This window comes from Gobio gobio (genome assembly GCF_949357685.1).
Source record: "Gobio gobio genome assembly, chromosome: 12".
Lineage (NCBI taxonomy): Eukaryota > Metazoa > Chordata > Actinopteri > Cypriniformes > Gobionidae > Gobio > Gobio gobio.
In genome coordinates this window covers 53,831,143-53,842,587 of record NC_137105.1, presented here as the reverse complement: position 1 = coordinate 53,842,587, position 11,445 = coordinate 53,831,143, and the positions used below count along the sequence as shown (strand labels likewise).

At 53.5% G+C, this 11,445-nt stretch overlaps 1 protein-coding gene across 1 annotated transcript in view; it reads right to left on the bottom strand.

Moving 5' to 3' along the window:
• Positions 1–218: 218 nt before the first annotated feature.
• LOC307135125 (uncharacterized protein) overlaps positions 219–11,445 on the bottom strand; it is a 78,600-nt gene continuing 67,373 nt past the window's right edge. The window contains exon 9 of the mRNA XM_079831321.1: positions 219–1,077. Coding sequence (XP_079687447.1) covers positions 500–1,077 — 578 coding nt within the window. The 3' untranslated portion in view covers positions 219–499. The remainder of the gene's footprint in view (positions 1,078–11,445) is intronic.

Below are 11,445 nucleotides of genomic sequence, written 5' to 3'. Positions count from 1 at the left end.
TTTGGCGTTAAAGACACTCTGAAAATATGAACACGTTTTGAGATTTCCAGCTTCACATAAAAGAGCAGGACAGACCTCACAGCCGACAGTAAATACATAAATAAATAAATAAATAAAGAGAGACTCAGTGATTCTGAGAGAATTCATTCTGCTGATCTCACCACATTCATGATTATTCATACTGTCATCAGTTCACATCAATCATTCATAAACCACTTCATGATTCAATCAATCAGTCCTTTATTACATCTCATGATCAGTTTATAATATACATATTACAGCAATCTGATAATATATCAATATTATTACAGCCTTATTACAGATTCAGAGCAGTGTGTGTGTGTGTGAGAGAGAGAGTGTGTGTGAGTGAGTGTGTGTCTGTGTGTGTGTGATCTAGATTCATGACTTAAACATAATAATGAAAAAACTATTTTTATTAATTATGTAAGACTACATTTTATTAATTATGTAAGATTTGATGAGTGTGTGCATGTGAATGTTAGAAAGAGGATTTACACTTGTGTGTGTGTGTGTGTGTGTGTGTGTGTTTAATTTGACACAGAGACACTGAAGAATAAACCCCAAATCCAGAACAGAGGGGTTCAGTAAATGTGGTGTTGAGTGTGTGTAAGTGTGTGAGTGTGTGTGTGTCAGAGACGCTGTAGAAGGACAGAGTGCCGGCCGACACGTCCACACACACTCCTGCTCTCTTAGAGGATGAACAGATGGCAGGGATATCAGTGCTGTTATTATTGTGATAGACAGAAAATCTGTTATCAGAGCAGAACAGACTCCAGGATTTGTCATTGAATCCAAACACACAGTCTTTACTCCGTCCTTTCCTGCTGATTCCTTTATATGTCACTAATATTTCAGCATGATCTCCGCTCCATTCAGCCTCCCAGTAACAGCGTCCAGTCAGACTCTCTCCACACACAACCTGATGAACATCATCAAATCTCTCTGGATGATCAGGATAAGGCTGATCCTCTCTCACACACTTCACCTTCCTGTTCCCCTCAGACAGAACGAGACGAGTGTGTGCTGTGTTTGGATCCAGTGTGAGATCACAGGCGTCTGAACACAAGAAGAGAGAAACATCTAGAACAACAGACACTAGACGAGTGAGTGAGTGAGTGAGTGAGTGTGTGTGTGTGTGTGTGTGTGTGTGTGTGTGTGTGTGTGTGTGTGTGTGTGTGTGTGTGTGTGTGTGTGTGTGTGTGTGAGTGTGAGAGTGTGTGTGTGTGTGACCGTTAATATTCAAATATTAACACACTTTATAACAATATTCATTAGTTATAAACATTCAAACGAGTCCTCATAACATTTTAAAGCCACAATGTACAGAACATCACACAAAGATATAGAAGAAAATGTAGAAAAAACATTTTGGATAAATAAACTTAAAAAAAGAACAAATGAATAACAGCAGAAAGGCCAAACTGCAGATCTGCAAATTAAATCGGCCTGTGCTAGCACACTCTCAGTAGCGCAACACCAATGCTCCGAAAAACTATCAAATATTAATTTACAGAATTAAATTAGAACAGAATATACCTTTCTAATAAATACAAATTAAAAACGCAATAAGTCGTGTGTGTATAAACCGGTGTGTGTAATTAGATTAGCCGCTGATATAGTCACAGTTGTCGTTTAATGATGTTGGTGTCGTCTCATCATCGTCTCGTCTTGGTCATGAAAAAGAGGCTGTCAACAAAAAATAATCGTCATAGATTTCATGAACGAAACTAACACTAGTTTAATCTGAGTCTTCTGAAGAGGCATGTTGCTTTATATGATGAACATAGAGTGATTTAAATATGGTAAACAGAAGCTCAAACATGATCACATGACACAGCAGAACAACCCTCATTGGTTCTTGCTCATCATGCAGGCACATTTGAGTTTCTGTTTACCATATTCTTGGTTGGACCTGGACTGTCAATGGAGGCACAGAAATATGTTTCATTAAAAATATATTAATTTATGTTTTAAAGATGAACAAAAGTCTTATGAGTTTGCAATGACATGATGAGTAAATGAGGACAGAATTGTATTTTGTGTGTGAACTATCGTACAACATTAATAAACACACACAGAATATTCCTTTGCATTTCACCTCTGCTCTCGATTCCTAGTCTAGCTTTCTAATAAACCTGCCATTGTACACTATGAATATTGTTGAGTGTGTGACCGATTGCTTTTGCTGCTCTGTTGTAACTCACTTTAAATAAATGCAAAATGTAAATGTTATTATTAAATTGTAAAATGTAATAAATTCCTCTTAGTTAGTTACATTGTTTTTGTGGTTATTGTGGTTATTGTATAGTGCTATTCATCTGTTTCGGTCACATGATTGCTCTGTCCATCCACCATATTTATGACTAAGTTTTTTTTAATGTTGCTAGGTAACCACGAATCAGCTGCTCTGTCAGTCTAATCGAGGATCATAGCACGAGCGCTCTAGAATCTTTGGTTCCCCTTCAGTCGGTCACGTTCGACGTACGTACCGACGAATTGGGATCACTTCAGGGAGCCCCTATCAGCTTCGAGATATAGAGAACAGGCCAATGGGCCATTGGCGTGCGAGATTTGCATCTCGTGCTCCGCCCCGCGGGTACAAACAGGAAGCGAGAGCGAATGCACGCTGTCATTCACTTCGGAGCCGAATGGCGTTGATGAAGCAATACTGCTTTTCTAAAAGAGAGCCTATCTACAGAGAGAGATACTCCAGAGAACGAGAAGGACGCTCTGTGTTGGCGAAAAGGCACAATCAGCGCGATCACGTGCTCACCGCTGCATCAGCAACTGTCGGTTTGGTGAGGGCGTTTGTTTCAGTGAGTGCAGACACAGGACTGCACTTACTTCCTGTGTGCTGCCGCAGTCTTCCCCTGGGTGCTTCAGCACTGTTGAAAGAGCGTTTCTTCATAAAAGAGCAACACGGGTGTGACTGCGTCTCTTTCAAGACGTCATTCCACTCGTGCGTATCTGGATGCGTTTGTTTCCTGTCCTGACGACCACGATCCCTCTCGCATAAACATGTTGAGACTGTGTTCGTGGGTGATCCATGTTCTCTCAGGGGAACGGGATCACGTCGACGCGCTGGTCATCTCCCCTTCCGCGTGAGGGTTTGAGTGTTCAGCGCGCCGTGTGCCGTCTGGCTGCCGGGTGAGAGCACGGGTTGAAAATGAAGATAATGCTGAGATTCCCACCGTAATAGTGGGCGCTCGTGCTGAATCAGATTCATACTTGACAGCCATGCTTTCCCGGGTGGCTGAGGCATAATGCAACGCGTTAATCGCATTACCTGCCCCTTGCCTTTTCTCGGATGTGCATTGGAAGGCTTTGGCATTGTGGAACTATTGGTGCCAAAATATGGAACACCAATAGGGCCATAATCTGTATAAAGTTTTCCTCTCTCTCACTACCCTCATCGGTGGGGTGGCAGTGCTACTGGCAGGCCACCTCCGCCCTGCTTAGTGCACGAGGGTATTTCTGAGCTGAGGTTGAGCTGCGCACAGCGCTGGCCCTTGGCTAGATGATGTCCACCCTGGTCCATAAACACCATTGACCCGGATTTGGTCAGGAACTGTTCTTCCTTGGAGGAGGGCCGGGTGGAAAACCATTAGTAATTCTGTTCCGCCACTGGTGTTAAAAACAGCCAGTGGTACCCAAATAAAAAAAATAAATAAATAAATAAAAAAACGACCAGTTCCAATACCTCTGGGTCTCGGGAGTTCAGGAATGGCAGTGTGTGACGCTACAAAGACGCTTGCTCGGCTCTCGATTCTCCCTCGACATCTGCCCTTTCTGCACTTCGCGTTCGAGGGACGGGCATATCAGTACCGCGTCTTACCCTTCGGCCTGTCCCGGTCGCCCCGCATCTTTACGAAGGTTGCGGAGGCGGCCATTGCTCCCATGAGAGAGCATGGTGTTTGCATTCTCAACTACCTCGACGACTGGCTGATCCTTGCCCAGTCGCGAGAGCAGTTGTGCGTACACAGGGACAGGGTGCTCAGTCACCTCAGCCAGTTGGGACTTTGGGTCAACTGGGAGAAGAGCAAACTCTGTCCTACACAGAGGATCTCTTTTCTCGGTATGGAGATAGAATCATCGCCATGACAGCGTGCCTCACCGAGGAGCGCGTCCAGTCAGTGTTGAACTGCCTGTTCAGAGGCAGGACAGCGGCACCACTGAAACATTTTCAGAGGCTCCTGGGGCATATGGCATCTGCAGCCGCAGTAACACCGTTGGGATTGCTTCATATGAGACCACTTCAAGGCTGGCTATACGACCGATTCCCGAGATGGGCGTGGCACAGCGGATCCCTCCGCGTCCAAGTGACTCCGAGGTGCCGCCAAACCTTCAGCCCGTGGTCGGACCCTTCGTTTCTACAGGGGGGAGTTCCCCTAGAATAAGTGTCCAGGCACACCGTTGTCTCCACGGATGCCTCATCCACGGGCTGGGGTGCCACGTACAACGGGCTTGCAGTTTCGGGTCTGTGGACGGGGCCTTAACTGCAATGTCATATCAATTGCCTGGAGTTGTTACCAGTTTGTCTTGCACTCAGCCGCTTCAAAGTTCCGCTCAGAGGCAAGCACGTTCTGGTCCGTACGGACAACACTGCGGCCGTAGCATACATCAACAAACAGGGTGGTTTATGCTCCCGTCGCATGTCACAACTCGCCCGCCATCTCCTCTTATGGAGTCAGAAGCATCTGAGGTCGCTTCGTGCCATTCACATTCCGGGCCTGCTCAATCATGCAGCCGACAAGCTCTCACGACAGGTAGACCTGTTTGCCTCCCCAGAGATGACCCACTGCCAGTGGTTCTATTCCTTGACCGAGGGGACCCTCGGGTCGAATGCCCTGGCACACAGCTGGCCCCGGGGCCAACGCTAATATGTGTTTCCCCCAGTGAGCCTTCTTGCACAAACACTGTGCAAGGTCAGGGAGGACGAGGAGCAAGTCCTGTTGGTCGCTCCGTATTGGCCCAACCGGACTTGGTTCCCGGAACTAGTGCTCCTCGCGACAGCACCTCCTTGGCCCATTCCTCTGAGGAAGGACCTCCTATACTCAGAGACGGGGCACCCTATGGCACCCACGCCCGGACCTCTGAAAACTCCATGCCTGGTCCCTGGACGGGACACGGAGGTTCTAGGTGACCTACCGCAAGCGGTAGTTGACACCATCGCTTCCGCTAGAGCCCCCTCTACGAGGCGCCTCTATGCGTTGAAGTGTAACCTGTTTGTCGATTGGTGCTCTTCTCGCCGAGAAGACCCCCGAAGATGTTCAATCAGGTCTGTGCTTTTCTTTCTACAAGATGGGTTGGAGCGAAGGCTGTCTCCCTCCACCCTCAAAGTATATGCTGCCGCTAATCATGAGCTAGTAGATGGAAAATCTCTAGGTAAGCACGATCTGATCGTCAGGTTCCTGAGGGGGGCGAGGAGACTAAATCCGCCTCGCCCTCCCTCTGTACCCTCTTGGGACTTGTCTCTGGTGCTAACCGCACTGCAGAGAGCGCCCTTTGAGCCTTTGCAGTCAGCAGAGTTGAAAATCTTGTCGTTAAAGACAATACTCCTGACTGCGTTGGCCTCCATCAAGAGGGTAGGGGACCTGCAGGCATTTTCGGTCGACGAAACGTGCCTGGAATTCAGGCCCGGTAAATCTCATGTAACCATGAGACCCCGGCCTGGATATGTGCCCAAGGTTCCCACTATTCCCTTCCGGGACCAAGTGGTGAGCCTGCAAGCGCTGCCTTCGGGGGAGGCAGACCCAGCCCTAGCTTTTCTCTGTCCCGTCCGTGCTCTCTGGACTTGCGTGGATAGAACGCAAAGCTTCAGGACCTCAGAGCAGCTCTTTGTCTGTTACGGAGGACAGCAGAAGGGAAAGGCTGTCTCCAAGCAGAGGATGGCCCACTGGATAGTCGATGCCATCGTCTTGGCGTATGAATCCCAAGTCGTGCCTTGCCCGCTCGGGTTTAGAGCCCACTCCACTAGGGGTGTTGCTTCTTCCTGGGCGCTGGCTCGTGGCGCCTCGCTGACAGATATTTGTAGAGCTGTGGGCTGGGCGACACCTAACACGTTCGCTAGATTTTATAGCCTCCGTGTAGAGCCGGTATCTTCCTGTGTGCTCACTTCCCATAGTCAGTAACACCAAAGTGTCCGTTCTAGTGTCGGCTTGCTGCGCCATTCCCTCCCTCATGTTACGGATACATGCGATTATCTGCTCCAGTCGAGTTCCCCAGAACGGCGAACCCTGTTGAGTCCTCCGCAACCCACGGCAGTCGGACGTGCCGGGGCGTTCGACGCCAGGTCTTACACTCGTATGCATTGGTGGAACTTGTGTTAGGCTGGGTTCCATATGTTGTAACCCCTACGGCGGTCTCATGTGTGTATTCTTCCACGGTACGGCTCCCTACGGCGAGCCTGTGTCTTTCCCTCGGCAGAGTCTGCTCTGCTGTCTCAGGAAGGTGTTGTCCCCGCCTCTAATTGGCCGGGGCCACCCCTGGGACTTCCGTATATTGTGCTGCCCACAGCCAGCCCATACATGTATTCTCCACATGGTAACTCCCTCCGGGCATGATGTGGCTTCCGCAGCGTCCCTCTGGGCACGCTTTCCCAGCGTTATCCAATAGAGTCAGCTGAATGGGTCTTGCAGAACAGCAGCTTTTTGACTCTCCCTGCGTGAATTTCCCCGCCCGCATCAGATCGGGGTCTGAGGGGCTCATCGCTGGGCGCTGGAAGTGGTAGTAACTATGGCGTTTTCCAAAGGGATCCCATTTCGTCGGTACGTCCGACATACGTCGAACGTGACCGACTGAAAGGGAAAGTCTCGGTTACGTATGGTAACCCTTGTTCCCTTTCGTTCAGTCACTGCGACGTAACGTTAGTGACTAACGAATGGGGGTTTCGCTTAGAAGCCTATCAACTTCGAGTTTTGAGAAAACGCCCAATGGCGTGCCAATGCCATGGGGCATGCGGAATTTGCATACGTAGCTCCGCCTCACTGCGTGAGTATATAAGGAAGTACGAGGCAATATCGCATTATGTTTCTGCTTTCGGAGCCAAGAGTACCTACCTCTTCACTCCTACAGCCTTCTGAGACTCTGTCAGCTTCTTCGAGACGAGCAGCTTTCCAGTCGGTGTTGGTGTGACGGCGCGTTCCAGTGATCGCATACTTCCTGCCTGCTGATCTGTGCAGTGGTCTGCATCCAGCTGGTGTGTGTTTCCCTGGGCGCTTCGGCATCGACTGTGAAGTTTCCTCTCATAAAAGAGCTTGCACGTGACGCGTCCTTTTCAGGATGTTCCGTCCGTGCACTTCTGGGTGCGGTAGATCGCTTTTTTCTTTCGACGGGCACGAGCGCTGTGTGACGTGTTTGGGCTTTCAGCACGCTCAGGCAGCGCTCGTGGATGACTCATGTTCTCTCTGCGGGAACCTGGCCATCTCAGTGTTACGATCGAGACTCCGTGAATTCCGTGCTGATGCCGGAACGAGAGTCCCCTCCGTCCCCCCCCAATCTGCGGTCTCCTCTGGAGGCGGCACTTTGGCTGGTGACCAGGGTGATCTGAGGGTGACGGTGTGGAATAAAGCTCCGACGCTAGTTCCTCGGCCCACACCCCCCTCTCAGGCACTTGACCCGGCCCGCGCTCAAGCGTCTACATCGGGGCCGGCTCCTGCTGTCCCGACTGTGGCGTTTGGCGCGGCGGAGGAGGAAGTGATGTCTATCGCCGCATCACAAGGTGGGCTGGAGTCATCTGAGGATGAGGATTCGGCTGTGCTGCCACCTTCGGGTGTCCCAGCATTGCCCGAGTCGGACCCAGAATTGACAGCCATGCTCTCTCGGGCCGCCGCAGCGCTTGGACTGGAGTGGAACCCTCCGCCTCAGCCCGAGCGTTCGCGGTTGGATGATTGGTTTTTGGGGGCGGCGCGTTCGGACACCCGTCCGGCCGCTCCTCCAATACCTTTCTTCCCCGAGGTGCATGAAGAGGTCGCGCGTTCCTGGAAGGCCCCGTTGTCTTCCCGTGAACGTTTGGCGGCCTCTTCCGCCTTCACCTCTCTCGATGGAGCCGCGGCTCATGGGTACACTGGGGTCCCCCCAGTCGAACGTTCTGTTGCGATGCAACTGTGTCCACAGAGCGCTTCGTCCTGGCGTGGTGACCCAAAGCACCCCTCCAAGGCCTGTAGGTTTTCGTCATCTCTGGTGGCGAAGTCCTATAGAGCTGCGGGGCAGGCCGCCGCTTCTTTGCATACCATGGCAACTCTTCAGGCTTACCAAGCCAAGTTGCTGTGCGATATGCACGAGAGAGGGGCTGATCCAGGGCTCAGCAATGAGTTGCGTGCCGCCACCGACCTCGCTCTCCGGGCGACGAAGGTGACCGCGCGCTCCCTGGGTCAGGTGATGTCCACAAATGTGGTCCAGGAGAGACACTTATGGCTCACCCTGTCTGATATGCGCGACGCCGAGCGAACACGTTTCCTCGACGCCCCCATATCACAGGATGGGCTATTCGGCGGAGCGGTCGAGAGCTTCGCCCAACAGTTCTCGGCCGCTCAGAAGCAGACTGAGGCAATAAAATACATCCTGCCCCGGCGGTCAGCTGCTGCCTCCACCCCACCGCCCGCGCAGGTGCCTCAGCCTGCTCGCCGCCGAGGACGTCCTCCCGCAGCTTCCTCCGCCTCTGCGCCACCCAAGCAGCAGCCTCCACCCGGGCCGCGCAGAGGCAGCCGCAGGAAGGCGTCCCAGTCCGCTCCAGCCCCGCAGCCCGCGAAGAAACGCCAGGCTAAGCGGCGCTCCTGATGCGGACGGCTCAGGGATGGGCAGTTCTTTCCAGGAGACGGCGGCAGGGCCGCTCCTTCCCCCGGTGGAGGGCCGGGGGAGAATCTTTTGTTCAGCTGCTGGCCCCCGGGTCAGCAGCACCCTAATGTGGTTAAAGAAAGAACTGACAAACCCATCCCTGAGCCCCCAGAGATCGGTGACGGCAGTGCGCGCCACCCTCGGGTCACGCCACTCTCGTCCCTCTCTGTCGCCAGCCCCCTGGCAGAGCAGACCCCCGTGGAACGCGAGTCCTTCCCTGGTCTCCTCTGTCAGGGCGCAGCCGTTAACCGTGCTCCGACCCGGGGACGCCCAACAGCCTCCCCTGTCCGCGCCGGTAACGCTGCCTCGCTGCCCCACCAGGGGTACGCCTACTGTCCGTATGACCCCGTTGGTGCAGTCTCTGGAAGCCTGGCTTCAGCTTCCGGGGCTGTCCCGCTGGGTTGCCCGGACCGTCAGGCTCGGCTACGCGATTCAGTTCGCGCAGGCTCCTCCCCGTTACAGGGGAGTCCGCTATACCGTGACCGGGGCCCATGCCCCCGTCATGCGTGCGGAGATTGCCACTCTACTGGCGAAGGGTGCGATCGAGCCTGTCCCTCCAGCCGAAATGAGGTCGGGGTTCTACAGCCCCTACTTCATTGTACCCAAGAAAACCGGTGGGTTACGGCCAATCCTGGACCTTCGCATCTTGAACCGATCCCTTCACCGGCTTCCGTTCAAGATGTTGACTGCGAAACGCCTTTTCGAATGCGTTCGTCCGGACGATTGGTTTGCAGCGATCGACCTGAAGGACGCCTACTTCCATGTCTCCATCCTTCCTCGACACAGACCGTTCCTACGGTTTGCTTTCGAGGGGCGGGCATACCAGTACGCAGTTCTCCCATTCGGGTTATCTCTGTCCCCTCGCGTCTTCACGAAGATCGCCGAGGCAGCCCTTGCGCCCCTTTGGCAGCACGGGGTCCGCATCCTGAACTACCTCGACGACTGGCTCATACTAGGCCACTCTCGAGAGCAGGTTTGCGGACACAGAGATCTGGTTCTCCACCACTTAACCCGTCTGGGCCTTCGGGTCAACTGGGAGAAGAGCAAACTCTGCCCAGTGCAGAGGATCTCTTTTCTCGGTATGGAGATCGACTCGGTCGCCATGTACGCGCAGCTTTCGAGCGAGCGCGCGCAGTCTCTGCTGACTTGCCTCCGACAAATCGAGAGCAAGAATGCGGTTCCACTGAAACTTTTTCAGAGGCTCCTGGGGCATATGGCATCTGCAGCCGCGGTAACGCCGCTCGGATTGCTTCATATGAGACCGCTTCAGCACTGGCTTCGCGATCGAGTCCCGAGATGGGCATGGCAGTCTGGCACGCTCCGGATCCAAGTGACTCGGGCCTGCTTACAGACACTCACCCCGTGGTCGAACCTCAGCTTTCTACGGGCCGGTGTGCCCTTAGAACGAGTTTCCAGGCATGTTGTCGTATCGACGGATGCCTCTGCCACGGGCTGGGGTGCCATGTGCAATGGACAAGCAGCCGCGGGCTCCTGGACAGGACCCCAGCGCCTCCTGCATGTCAATTGCCTCGAGTTGCTGGCAGTACGGTTCGCCCTGCACCGCTTCCGAGCGTTGCTGAAGGGTCAACATGTGCTTGTCCGGACAGACAACACGGCCGTAGTAGCGTACATCAACCACCAGGGCGGTCTACGCTCCCGCCGCATGTCTCAACTCGCCCGCCATCTCGTCTTATGGAGTCAGAAGCGCCTGAGGTCCCTTCGTGCTGTCCATATTCCGGGAGTCCTGAACCACGCAGCCGACGAGCTCTCGCGGTTTCAGCCTCTCCCGGGAGAATGGAGACTCCATCCCCGGACGGTTCAGCTGATTTGGGAACAGTTCGGCGACGCACAGGTAGACCTGTTTGCCTCCCACGACTCTTCCCACTGCAGCCTGTATTATTCCCTGACCGAGGGCACGCTCGGCACGGATGCACTGGCGCACAGCTGGCCGCGGGGCCTACGCAAATATGCGTTTCCCCCAGTGAGCCTACTCGCACAGCTTCTGTGCAAGATCAGGGAGGACAAGGAGCAGGTCCTTTTGGTCGCCCCGTACTGGCACGGCCGGACCTGGTTCCCCGAACTCATTCTCCTTGCGACAGCCCCTCCCTGGCCTATTCCTCTGAGACCGGACCTCCTCACTCAGAGACGGGGCACCCATTGGCACCCGCGTCCCGACCTTTGGAACCTCCACGTGTGGCTCCTAGACGGGACCCGGCAGGTTTGAGTGGCCTACCACCTACGGTGGTCGCCACCATCACTTCCGCTAGGGCAGAGTCCACTCGGCTTGCCTATGCGTTGAAGTGGAACCTCTTCGTCACCTGGTGCTCTTCCCGCCAAGAAGACCCCTGGAAATGTCCGATCGGGTCCGTGCTTGAGTTTCTCCAAGAGGGGCTGGAGCGAAGGCTGTCTCCCTCCACCCTCAAGGTATATGTGGCCGCAATATCTGCCCACCACGATCTCTTGGAGAACAAAAAGGTAAGTCAGCACGACCTGGTCATCAGGTTCCTGAGGGGAGCTAGGAGACTGAATCCTCCTCGCTCTCCTCTCGTACCCTCTTGGGACCTCGCAGTAGTACTAACTGCTCTGCAG